This window comes from Epinephelus fuscoguttatus, linkage group LG17, assembly GCF_011397635.1.
Source record: "Epinephelus fuscoguttatus linkage group LG17, E.fuscoguttatus.final_Chr_v1".
Classification (NCBI taxonomy): Eukaryota; Metazoa; Chordata; class Actinopteri; order Perciformes; family Serranidae; genus Epinephelus; species Epinephelus fuscoguttatus.
In genome coordinates, this window is record NC_064768.1 from 25,092,175 (window position 1) to 25,105,082 (window position 12,908).

At 39.9% G+C, this 12,908-nt stretch overlaps 1 protein-coding gene across 1 annotated transcript in view; it reads left to right on the forward strand.

The window, feature by feature from the left end:
* Window positions 1-11,076, forward strand: part of triqk (triple QxxK/R motif containing) — a 30,728-nt gene extending 19,652 nt beyond the window's left edge. Inside the window, exons 3-4 of the mRNA XM_049603322.1 lie at window positions 839-924; window positions 10,547-11,076. Coding sequence (XP_049459279.1) covers window positions 839-924; window positions 10,547-10,654 — 194 coding nt within the window. The 3' untranslated portion in view covers window positions 10,655-11,076. The remainder of the gene's footprint in view (window positions 1-838; window positions 925-10,546) is intronic.
* Window positions 11,077-12,908: the final 1,832 nt, after the last annotated feature.

Genomic DNA, 12,908 nt, shown 5'->3' on the forward strand with positions numbered 1-12,908 from the left:
AAGTCGAGCAAGCACAGGTGAACTGTGCGCAGCTCAGGCAAGGAAAGATTCGATGAATTTTTGATGCATGTGCAAAACGCAACATGTAAAGGTTTCTTTAATTGTAGTTATTGTGAAATTTCAATGCTATATTTAGTTTTATTTTCTCACTTGTGTCATTATATCTATTAATGGTTGGCTGTGGAACAGAGTGTCTGCTTAAAAACTCTGAAAATGGTGTTTTATATTATATAAGTATTAGGCCTTAAAAGTCAATTAATAGTCAAGTTAAATTTGAATTTGTGAGGTCTCAATTGATTTTATCTATCTTTTAATATCTTTTTATCAAATTGAGTCAAGCTCTGCTGCATTAAAGTCCACATTTCTGATATTAAAAAAATCCACCACTGAACCTAAAAATCAGTCTTACATTTGGCTCAGTATGATCTTAAAAAGGTCTTAAAGTGTTAACGTGTCTGATACCTGTAGACACAATGTGGGACTGCAGCAGAGCTTGCAAGAATATTTTAACATTGTGGGAAAAACACATGGCGTTTGAGGAGATTAACACTGCTCTAATATTTGTTAGATGTGTTGCTACAGCCAGGTGGTAGTTCAGTTAGCTTAGCTTAGCATAACATAGAGACATAGAGATAAACTCACCAAAAAACTCTTTATATCTCGTGTATTTAATCTTTACAAAAACTGAAGTTTAAAAACGACAACTTCCCAGGAAGCGTGATTAGGGACTGTTTCTTGCAATAACCTTCTGGCGTCTGTGCTTGCCCGGCAACAGCGACTGAAATAACGAGAGAAATTTCCAGTCATTTATTTGCATGCCTTGTTTTCTCTCTTTCAGGTAAGCAGGACTACAAAAAGACAAAGACAGCCTTGAAGCTCACACGACTGAAAGCTGAAGCAAAGAAGAATTCCTCTGGATTCAGGGTAGGAAATACTTTCTCTGTATGACTTCTGAAGTCTGTATCTACATGTCTTCAACTATCTCTGCTTGCCTGTCTGTCTTGGCCCATCTGTGATTTTTCTTGTCTTTCAGTCTGCCAACCATCTTTCCATTTGTGTGTCTGTCTGCCTGTTTGAGAATGCGTCTCACTAGATCACTTTTCATATCCCAGACTCTTAGCTCTCTTACAACCTACAGTATGTCTTTGGGGAAAATAATATATATCTACCTGAAATAATGTGATGTGGCCCCCTGCCTAGCCTTTAAAGATCCGCTCTAGTATTGAAAACTATTGTTTGGAAAAGGAAAGAATGGGAGAGTCCTCCATAGAATAAAGTTTACAATATTCTGTCATGTCTACAAAAAAAAGAAGAAGACAGCTTTTTAACACACAGTGAATTCCTAGAAGGATTGAACATCAAGGGTTTCCTTATTCTTTTAATGGTGAAGAAGCACTGGAAGAGAGACGGTGAGTGAGAAGTGGGAAATATAAAGAGCAAGAAGGAATAAGAAGGTGCTAAGATGGAGGTAGGTAATGTGGAAGTAAAGGGAGGTGAGGGTGTTGCTAGGATAGAAAAGTGCGTCTCTCTCTGTTGCTTTGTCACACTGCAGCGATTAGGAGCTGTTGGGCAGGCAAAGATGGATGACTCCACGTTTATCACTCTAGCAAACGTGCCACTGCTGTTTATGCTTTTCCTTATTCAGCTGGCTTACCAATAAACACTTTTACTATTTCAAGGTCTCCTCATATAGAGTAAGCCCATGCCAGGGAAATAGCTTGTGAATCTACCGACATAGGTTCTTAAATCCTCTTTGAAATTGCAGATACCATCACATGAAATCAGGTCCTCAAGTGTTTTTTTATAGCTGTTAAAAATAAAAATCATTTGCAAACATAATTCAGATACATTTTCTTTTTTTCTGTTGATTTTCCCTTCGTGGCGTTGAGAATTGGTTGTGTTTACAGTAAATCAAAAGCCAAAAGGCTTCACTTCCTCATTAAGCCTCAGTTGGCACGTAGTACACAGAGATGAACAAAATCATAGTGAGGATTAAACACTGGGTGAAATGGTCAGGTTTTAAAATATGCATCTCTTAGACACGCAAGGCCTCATTAAGCACGTCTTTAATCCAATTAGATTAGTCCATATCTTGAAATATTGATATTGCTTATGAATAATTCAGGTTTTTCACGCCCAAGACGAGGGGAATTTTCAGAGGTCGGATTAAAAATACCCCTGGGACGAGGATATTAAACTGACTTAGACCCTTTGGCCCCGAGTTCGATTGAAATTCAGCCCAAATGTAATGGATATTTGGTCACGCTTGCTTTCCCATCGAGTCCTTTTAGCGTTATATAAAGTTGTGATTTTTACACTCTCTGTGGCGACAGTAGAAAGCCCCCCTCTTTGTCTCTGAACCTTTGGTTGACAGCAATGATTTGGCTGCAGTTTTTGTAGACATGTTGCTGTGCGCATTAAGTCTCTTCTCTTTCTCCCTCTCTCACGACGTCCCTGGTTGAGATGCTGGTCTCAGATGCAGCTGGCATCTCAGAAGGACCAGCAGACATGTGGGCACAGAGAATCTGGCAGCTGCCAGGGCAGGCTGCCTTGGGGCTGTCCTAGTAGCAGGGCAGTCTGGGTAAGTTGGCAGAGAAAAGGATGGAGAGACTCAGAGAGAAAAAGTGAGAGAGGGAGAGGGAGAACGTCTGTTCCCACAACAGCGATCAGTTGTCGGGCTGCACGAAACACTGACCTCAGAAGTGGCGTAAACCAGCCACTTGTTGTATCTGTGTGTTCTTAATCACACGTGTCGTCACGGTGTGTTTACAGAAGTACCTTGTTACTGCCTGAATGCAAGCATGGACATATTTTCTGTCCCGCTCATTTAAACCCTGGATTGCATGGGGTCACGATAGCAGAGATGAAGAAACTGGCAGGAAGTTGTCAGTTTGCCCAGAGAAGAGGAAGCGCCTTCGAAGTAGCTCCAGCAAACTAGCTTGCAGCACAGGAAACAAGCCTGCTGCCTTGTCTAATTGGCACACTAGCCTTCTGTTCAGTCCTGCACTGTTTTCCCTCGGTCTTATTTACAGTAACTGCTGAGCCTAAAAGTTGGGGAAAAAATTGCTTCTGGAATTGGCGGAGGATGGAGGCTACAGATAATGACTCTGGGTAACTACCAGCTGTCATTTGTGAATGTATGTTGTGTGAATGTTGACTGTAAAGAATGTTATTTTTTTAATGTTGCATATTTTTTTGTCTTTTGTGATTTCACCCAATTTGTACAATTCAGTTTTTGCGAGATGGAGATAAACATGTGTTCTTACAAATATGACTTGTGTCATGAAGCTGCTAGTTTGGTCTGGAATAGAGATTTAGTTTAGGCTGGTTTTGCTTGCCATAGCTAAATCATTTACTAAGCAGTTAATTTTGAAGACAGAAAATTGCAAGATGGCATAAAAAAAAAAAAAAAATAGTGCTCCACTGTCTCAGTGAGCTTTAGCACAACATTTCAGCATGATCCACTTAGAGGTGGTGAATTTTTAATGTCTGGGGACGTAAATGTCTTGACTTTCGGTTGGCTTTGCTTACTGACAGCCTGCTAGCTGCGTTAACATGTGTCCATTGCGCACCCTCTGGGGTCTACTGGCGGGAACATAGTGGTCACCCTCTGGTCTCCCCTCAGGTAGCCTCAGTAAGTAAACGGCTTCATTTTGAGCCTTGCTGACACATCTAACAGTGCTAACATTGTTAATATAGTTAAAATTGCTAAAGGGGGTTTGTGGCTGGGGGGAGACTGGAGGGTGGGCACACTGTTTCCATAGCAATGCTGTTGGGTCTGGATGGTGAGTTAGTGGCACCACTAGTCAGCTACTACCAGACCCAGTTGGTGTGCAGTGCAGCACACAAAAGAATAGCAAAATTAACCTAACATGCATGTGTAACAGGTCAAAAATACTCCCAACGGATAACCATTGACATCCCTAGTTTGGAAAGAGCATTTCTGATAAACCGCTACAGTAATTATTTAGCAGTGTCATCATTGCTAATAAACTCTCCAGTCAAAAAGTATCATTATAAACTGTGAGGGACGCTGCGCTGAAAACTGCCAAACTGTAGCATCTGCTTCAGACTCTCGTTGAGGCAGACTGGATCTGTTATCTGTTCTGGCCATTAGCTTTATGAGGCTTATTCACTCTTTTTAGTTGGTTTGGAGCGTTGACAGATAGCACAGGGGAATTTGTAGGTTTTATGGCCTTTTATGGCATTTAATTTACAGTAAGCTTTGTGAAAAGGCTCTGTGAGTTGTGATAGTGGTAAGAAGACCTTTTCTGCTCCGTAAGCATCCTTAAAGCATGCGGAAAGGGAAGGGTTGTATTTAAAAAAGGGGTGTTCACTGTGTAAAAGGCACATTTGTTTCAGATAACATAATCAGCCAGCAAAAAGTGGATGTAGGTTATGGCATGTGGCTATTTTTTTTCATTCATTATGTTAGTTCTTTTATTGTAGGATTGTGATAGCAGCTAATGATATGATACAAAACACTAGTGCTGTAATGATTTGTCAAATATTTGATCAGTTGAATGGAAGAAAATTGAAACCAAGTAATCGTATCGAGTTGACTTTTTGATCATTGGTGATATAAAACAACCAGTTTTTTAACCTTTCGCTCTGGGAAAATGGTGATAGGCATTTTCCACTATTTTCTGACATAGCCATAATAATTTATCTGGAAAAAAATCAATAGATTAATGAACTGATATTGAAAAATAATCATTAGGATATCAAATAAATGAGTGTGAAAGTAAGAAGGATAGATGTGTTTGCTGATTCCTGTTTGCAAGTATGTTAAGTCACCTTTTACAGCCATCAAGCCACCAATAAAAACTAAAATCATCAGCAACTTTCATTTAACAAGTCATAAATACAACCTAATGGCTGGTTATTTGTCGTTGCGACTTGTACAGATGAGACCTGCTTACCAACCGCAGCCCAAATGCACCAACAGTTGTTTGTAGCTCGTGTCTATCTGCCACCCACATACAGCCACAAACACACCGAATCTCTCTTGCTTAGCACGTAGGCACATACAGACTGACACACACACACATGCACATGCACACACTTGCGCACACAAACAAACCCAGGAGGAGAATAAAAGGCGGACCAGATGAGGGGATGTCTGCTGAGCTGTGGCTTGTCGCCAGGGTGACAGGGACCCAGCTCCCAGCATGCCGAGTGTGCTGCAGCTGCCGCCAGTGCTGAGAGAGCCACATGATGAAGATGATGATGCTTGGGCCCCATCCAGGGGTCTCCATCAGAATGTGGGCAGAGAGGCTGTGTGTTTGTGTCTGAGTATGTGTGGATATGTGAGTGGGCGCACATAAATGTGTTTGTGAGACAAGGCAAGAGTCAACACAGTGGGCCACTCTCCTCGAAAACAATGATCTCAATCAAGTGCAGGTGCTTCCTACAACTCAAGTGTTTTCACCAAAACCCCTTCCAGCTTGTTTTCATAGACAAGTCACTATAACCAGCTGTTCTCTTTCTCTCTGAAACCTGAGGCAGAGGGAGGAAAGAAAAACCTGGATTGCGATTTCGTTGGTCCTTTTGTTTCAGCGGCAATTTAGCGAAATGCTTACCTGCGTCACAAGCTCAACATTTTCTTTGCGATATTGTCGGCAGAATTACAAACGCCTCCCTTTGTCATGTTTTTCAAAGCTGCGAGAGAACACAAGAAAAAGCGGAAAACAATCAAGCCCCCGTGATTTGATAACAGTTCTCTTTTCTCCGAGGCCTAGGCAAAATAGAAAAGTAAATCAAGCAGTGGGAGCCTGGCGGTTAATATATGAAACTAAAGTGCATGAAATTTAAAAGTTTTCCAATTAAGCAAGGACTTAAAGCTGTTTGGAGGCTGCCGGGATGGAGATAAATGTGGGCTGAGGCTAATGAAGACCAATGCCGCTGATGACTAGGCACTACAACATGTACACAGATAGCTGTGGATGCCGTGACGCCTTTTAATTTTCACCCCCCACCCCCCTTCGTCAGAGAGGAATTATTATTAGCCCCCCACCACCCCTCGTTTGCACCAAGCCTTATCTCTCACTTGTTTTCTCTCTCGTTCTCGCTCTTGTTTTTCATGCTGTCATCCCTCTCTGCAGTTTGGCCAGTGGGTTGAATTTGCAGCTCTCTCTGTGTGAGCGTGCTACGTATGGCAATTACTAAACTGATGTTTTCTTAAAATGTAATTCAGATTTTTTTGTTTGCTTCTGTTCATTTATTTTTATTTTTTTTTAATCTGTCTTGTTTGCTGCCTTCCTGTTTGTCATTTTCATGAATAAATGGCACAATGGGATTTAGTTTTTCATGATTCAGGTAGATTTTTTTCCAAGTGTCTTATTGAGTCCATAATTAGAAGAATAACATCATACATATCTGTCAAAGAAATTGTGTTGGACTTCAATCATGTGGTTTTGAATTTACTTGTCATGTCACCTTTGTTGTCGTGGCCCAGTTTGCATGCAACAACTAATTTCCATGTTCAAATCAAATATTTCTTTTTGAATAACCCCCAATCAGACTGTACTCCGCACCCTTTTAAAGCCCTCCAAGCTCTCCAGTGTTGATTAGAAAGTTTGCTGCTAATGAGTTCTCTTGATAAAGAATAACTGGCATTGTTCAATACTCTGAGTGGCCCTAATGAAACTCCAGCTGATGAAGATTGTAATCGTGTGAGCGCCACATAATGAACGAGCGCTCCAAATTCCCATTTTCAAGTTGAATGCCACTCCTCTGGAAAGCCTCAATTTGTTTGACAATTAACCAATAGAAAAAAAAAATCCCCCCCAAAAATTAGGCCATTTTGTTGAAGAAAGAAAGTTAAACTTCTCTGTACAAATGGCAGGAGAACAGCGGAGACTGATTGCAGATAGAATAGATTATAATACTGTGGTCACTCAATGCTCGGTTTCTGAAATGTTATACTGTACATTTTTTTTTTGGTCCTTGGCTCCAGTTTTACTCCACAATGTGTTTCCACTTAATCTCTTTGCATCAAGAGAAAACCTGAAACAAATCAATGATTCATTTTTCAGAGCTATGCGATGTGCTGTCACACTTTCCTCAAACTAAACCGTACAAACCCCAAATAAATAGTTTCTCCATTTTTTATTGTTTTTGGAAAAAATGTCCCAAAGCTGGCAGCTGAATCTAACATTAGCCCTGGCACAGTGTGTGTAGGGGAGCTACTGCAGCTTTCTCATGCACCATAACTAACATCATGTTGTGCTTTTGCGTTAGCTTGATGTAATATGACATTTATGCTGTTATATATATTATGAAATTTTAACTTTTTAACTTTAATTTTATAAGGTAACTATTTCCAACTGTGAGTCTCTCAAAGCAGATGAGAGTGGTTGTGTCATCAGAGTTAGAACACTTACTGTGGGGACCTGGTTTACTTTTAAAGAATCTGAAACCATTTTAAAATGCACACAGGCAAATTTGAAAACACATCTGTTTGTCTTTTTTAGCCTTCAGCAGTAGGTTGGTGTTTTCCACGGCTGTAACCAAACTTTCAAACAACTGTTCTTCAGTGTGGATGGATTTTTAAGGAAACACCGACATTGCCTGGGTCCAGACCTTTAAATGTGCCCACTCCACTAAGTTTGGGTTGCCTGATTTGTCTGGCATCATGACATGAAACAGCAGTTTCTCAGTTAAAATAAAAAATGAGTGATGAGGGCAGTGTGGGTTCCTGTTGTGTCAATCGGTGCCATGGGTGGGACTAACAACCAAAATACATGGGACACGGATGTGGTGCGACTGTCTGCTGCAGCATACCTGTAGCACAGTGCATCCATTATAATCAACTGAAGCTGCACAGAACTGTGTGAAAAACATACAATACAATACAATACAATACAATCTGTTTAAAAATGATTGGGAAAAAAAAAGTAAACCTCATTGTTCCAGAGGCAATGTGAAGCATCAGAGCAACCTTGTGTGTTCTTGTTCATTTCACATTAAGATACATCAATCAAATCGATCCTGTTGGTAAAACGATAGCCTGCACTTCCAAACCCTGCATAACCAACTGCAATATCACTTGACAAAACACAGTGATGCTGGCAGCAACCACATGCTGCAAAGACAGAGTCTGTGCAGCAGGTTAAAACCCCTGCTCCGCCATGTTTGTGCCCCATGTATTTCAGCCATAACTCCATTGTCAAGCTGTTGTCAAGTGGTTATGAAGCAATGCAGGGAGGGGTTATAATTTTAGAGGAGAATTTAATTTAAAAATATATATATATGTTCGTACAAATAGGAAGAGTCCGTATTTCCGTGTATGGAGTGGACTTGTGGAGCATAATTATAAATCAATTTAAAAAACTGTACAAAAAAGATATTTTTGGCAGATATATAGAAGAGGAAAAGTTGTTAGGGGAGTGCATATTTATTTTGTAACACTGGATGGTACTTTAATAAACTGGGTTTATTATTTATTATACAACAGTTAGTTCCGGCCCTGTAATCTGATTGGTCGAGAGACAGTAAAACCGTGACGATATTGGAGTACAACATCACGGTTATTTCACTGTGTATGTATCACTCCGCCTCACAGCTGATTGCAATCAACAATCAAATCAAAACTGACGGTTAGTGTCAGTTAGGTCAGCAGTTGCGTTGTAGGCTAATTAATTCATCCACTGTCAAACAGCCAAAAATATGGATTTATTTCCTAAAATAAGTTTTGAATTGAACTATGAATGGTCATCAGAGGAAGATGAGGGAGAGGAGAAGCTGAATCCATCTGAGCACACATCTAGGTTTGTCAGTGTTTCATCAGCGGAGCTCAATGACTTGGAGAAAAGCAACATACTGTCAGATCAGAAGGCAGAGTAGGCTGTGCCTGTGAAGCGACAGTCCACCATGCAGTCACCACAGACTTATTTCACTGGCTGCACAATTAATGGAAACGTGCAGATAAATGTGTATAAAGAGTAAGTGCCTGGCGCACCATGTCTGCATAAACATAGCGATGGTGACAGCGGAGTCCTGAGGGAACTATTTTTGTTAGCGGAAGACAAATAAAATGCTTAAATTATCTATTTTGTCCTCATTTTTCAACATTTCTTAATCAGTCTTGCTTATTTAACTGTTGAACTGTTGTATAAAAGCAATATCACACTCGAGCTCGTGATGTTATACTGTGATATCGTCACGGCTGTGATTCGGTCGTAGGCACGAGGCCGCAGTACAACATCATGAGCTCGAGTGTGATATTGCTTAATTTAATTGGGTGGTAAATAGACTGGGGACAGTTGTATATTACTTGTAAATAAATTTGGTAATTTGTTGAAATAACATGAGTTAAAAGAAGAAATGTAAGAAAGGGGCAGGGACACATAAGTTTTACTTCTATCTACTCCTTTTCGGGAACTGTTATCTTTGTCTTGCTGGTTTTTGATACGTTGTTTTTTTTTGTTTTTTTTTAATTTTTGGTTCGAACTAAAGTCCTTCATTCAATGCTCTGAAACCAATGAGGAGTAATAACAACAATAGTGAGTGCTATAGATTAGATAGAAGCTGCTATTTAGGGTCCACTAAATTGTTAGCCTTTTAAAAATTGCCCAACATCGTAGTTTGGTTGTATATACTTTACAAGTATGTTGGCATGGCTACGCATCACTGTCAACTTAAAATGGGTATAGACTTAGGTGTATACGTTTGTGTCCAGTGATTGGTCATGTGAGATCACATCCCCTCGCCCCTTTCCGAAATGGGTTAGAGTGGATGCAAAGTCAGTCTCACAGTGGCAACGGAGTGAAACGAGTCAACGGTTCTGTCTGATATCAGGCGACTGTCATATTTGAACTTGTCAACTTCTTAAAACGAAACAAACACGGCTGTCAGTTCTCTGCATGCTTTTTTTTTTTCTGTGTGTATTATGTACAATATACAAATTTTACTCTCTGTATACCGATGGTATAAAATATTAGGATTTAATTAAGGATTGATTGAAGTCTCAGTGCCGCATTTCAAGAATTACAATTACAGCAGTCATCTAACCCATAACACAGAAACATATAATGTGATCAGCTCTAATGTAAGAAAATGCTTAACACAATGTTTTCCTATTTACCTGCAGCAGTGTGGGCCTGGCTTTCTTTTATTTGAACAGTTTACATCTTCATATTAAACCAGATTTTCGCTTTAATGGCTTAAACGAAAGCATGATGATTGACAGTCCTATAATTACATTTGTCTTTAAAAGCGCACTCACAAATGACAGTTTAAATATTTAATATTTAGTTTTAACTTTTCAAAACAAGCTAATAAACAACATGTTCTTAGACAAAGTCAGACTGGTAAAAAGCGTATTAGGAATGCGGGGAATTTAGATGAAAAGAAAGACAATAGGGACTTGGCAAATATAGACATAAAAACACTAACAGATAAGCACAATAATTACAAAACCATGGAAACAAAGTGGAGCTGCTCCTGTGTGTTAAGACAGACAAGGGAGGAGGCAGATAGATTTATAAATAGTTTAACAGACGAACACAGAGTCTTAAAACCCTCTGCTTTTTCTCCTTCTCAGGATGCATTCCTGGTCATCGCAGCAATCCTGTTCTTCGTCCTGTGTGTCTACGCCTTCTTCTACCTCAACCTGAGTACAGAGATTAACCTGGATGTGGATGTGGATTGATAAGCGGTGGACAGTTGGCCGACAACGTCACACGAGGACGGGACACAGTCTGTCAGCATTTTTTTAACACACTTGTGGTGGCACGGTGACAATGAACTGCCTCTTTTGGAGAAATGAGACAATGAACCCAAAAACTGAAGTTTCAGGTTGTGTTTTTTGCATCGTTTTGTATCTAGACGTTAAATTTCTTCTTTGCCTTTTCTGCACGGGAGCACGCAATTCACATGTAATCATTGGTTTATCAACACTATGGTTTTACATCCACAAATGTAAATATCTTCTCTTCTGAGTCTAGTTCTGAAAGCTTTGATTCCCTTTCCCTAAAAAGAATCAGTGACCTCTTGCTTGTATAACACTCTGCTGCAAAATCTACACAGCAAAGAAAATGAGCCTCCTCTTCTTTTTTTTTTTTTTTTGTTTTTACACAAGTCTTCCAAACCACAGTCGAGACCAAGCGTCTGTTAATCATATTCTGCGGAGTCACGTCCCACTGTTTTCTCCACTAATAGAAAAATGTAAATCTCCTGCCGAACCTCTCGTCACATCGAGACAAACACTTGCCTCACATTCCAGTGCACAAACCTCTCCTCCCGGATATCTGGAGATCACAAAGTGTGAGATTAGAATCCACAAAGCCCTCGCCCTGATTGAATGTGTGTGCGGAATACAGAACAACACATTCTACCTGCCGCACATACACATGCTGCACTGAGACAGACATCCTCGGGATTAGCATTACAAATATGATCCTGTTCTTTCATTTGAATGGAAATTACAGAGATGAATGATGACTGAATAGAGGAGAGCCTATATGTTTCTCATAAGGAACACCTTGATCATTTTCCATCTTGTCAAATGCATGTATTGTTGTCCCTTTAAGGATATGATGTGTCTATGTGAATATGAATATCTGTCAAAGCTTCTTTATCCCGAGTCTTTGTGCACCAGCACTGCGAGGTGCAAGGACTGGCCTTCCATTACCCGTTTCAATCCAAGTGCTTCCACTGTTTGAGAGATTCCTTGTTAGCAATGATGCACAGAGTCAGGTGCTTTTATTTAGTCCATTTGCTTTTTTGAATTGCACATTTATTTCATGTTTCTTTTCCATTTTTCTCAGTACACATCAACACGAACTATCAGTAGCAATATTGCTCTCTAAAAGGCAATTAATGCATTATTATGGACACGTCTCTTTTATGGTAGAGTGATGCATAAATGGCCAATACCAAATAGTCACAAGACCCTGTGACTTCTCTCATGCCTGACATGTTTCCTTTTTTCACTGAGCCTCTTTTAAAAACAAGTCTTGTGTCTGTGCCGGATTGTGTTCCATGGCTGAGATGAAATCTGAGACTGATTTCAGAGCTTTCAGTTTTTCCCCTCTTTTCTCCCATGACCTACCGACCTCTAGTAAAAGACGACATGTCCAAGAAACCATTATGATAAGCGCATGCACCCGTACCCTCACCCAGTGGCTTTTATCTAGCCTTGGTAGATCCAGGCCCCCCTCCCCCGCCTCCGTGAGTCACTCACATGTGTAACAATAGATAGCTCGACCTGACAGACCTTCATACGTGACACCTGTTATCTAAAAGGTCACCAATACCAACCACAAGAGCTTTGACATCAGCACAATGGAAAGGATCTGGCAGCACAACCTATTTATTCACACACACGTTTGACAAGATGAGGTCCGGGTGATTTTTCACAATAGTCTTATTGTTATTGTTTGTATGGTATGTTAACATTTTACAGTTTACTTCATCATTATGATTCGGTTGGGGGATGCTGTGTGATACATTATGAACGATCTTACTCTGATATATATTTTGTTAAATTACCTATAAAATCAACAATGTGTATTTCTTTTTAAGAAAATATAAATAATGTACTATAATGTACCTTTTCAGATTTCAATTCATTTATTTGTATGAATTTTAATTATGTCTTAAAGGGGACTTTTTATGCTTTTCCTTATTTTCTGTCATATAATTTCTTTACACAGTTCAGTATCACTTCCTGTAGCCTCATAACCATAGAATCTGCTAACAAACCTCATTAGCTAGCTAGGCAACTAGCTAGCAAACAGACTGCTACAACATGTATACATTTTAGGTCAGCTTGGATGTCTGAGGTGAGCTAAGATAATTACAGAGGATTGGATTAAGGAGTGCATATTTCTGGGGGAAAAAAATCTGCTGCAGTTTTCAGAGTCATCCTATTGATTCTGGACAGTTTTTCAGTGGTCGTACAA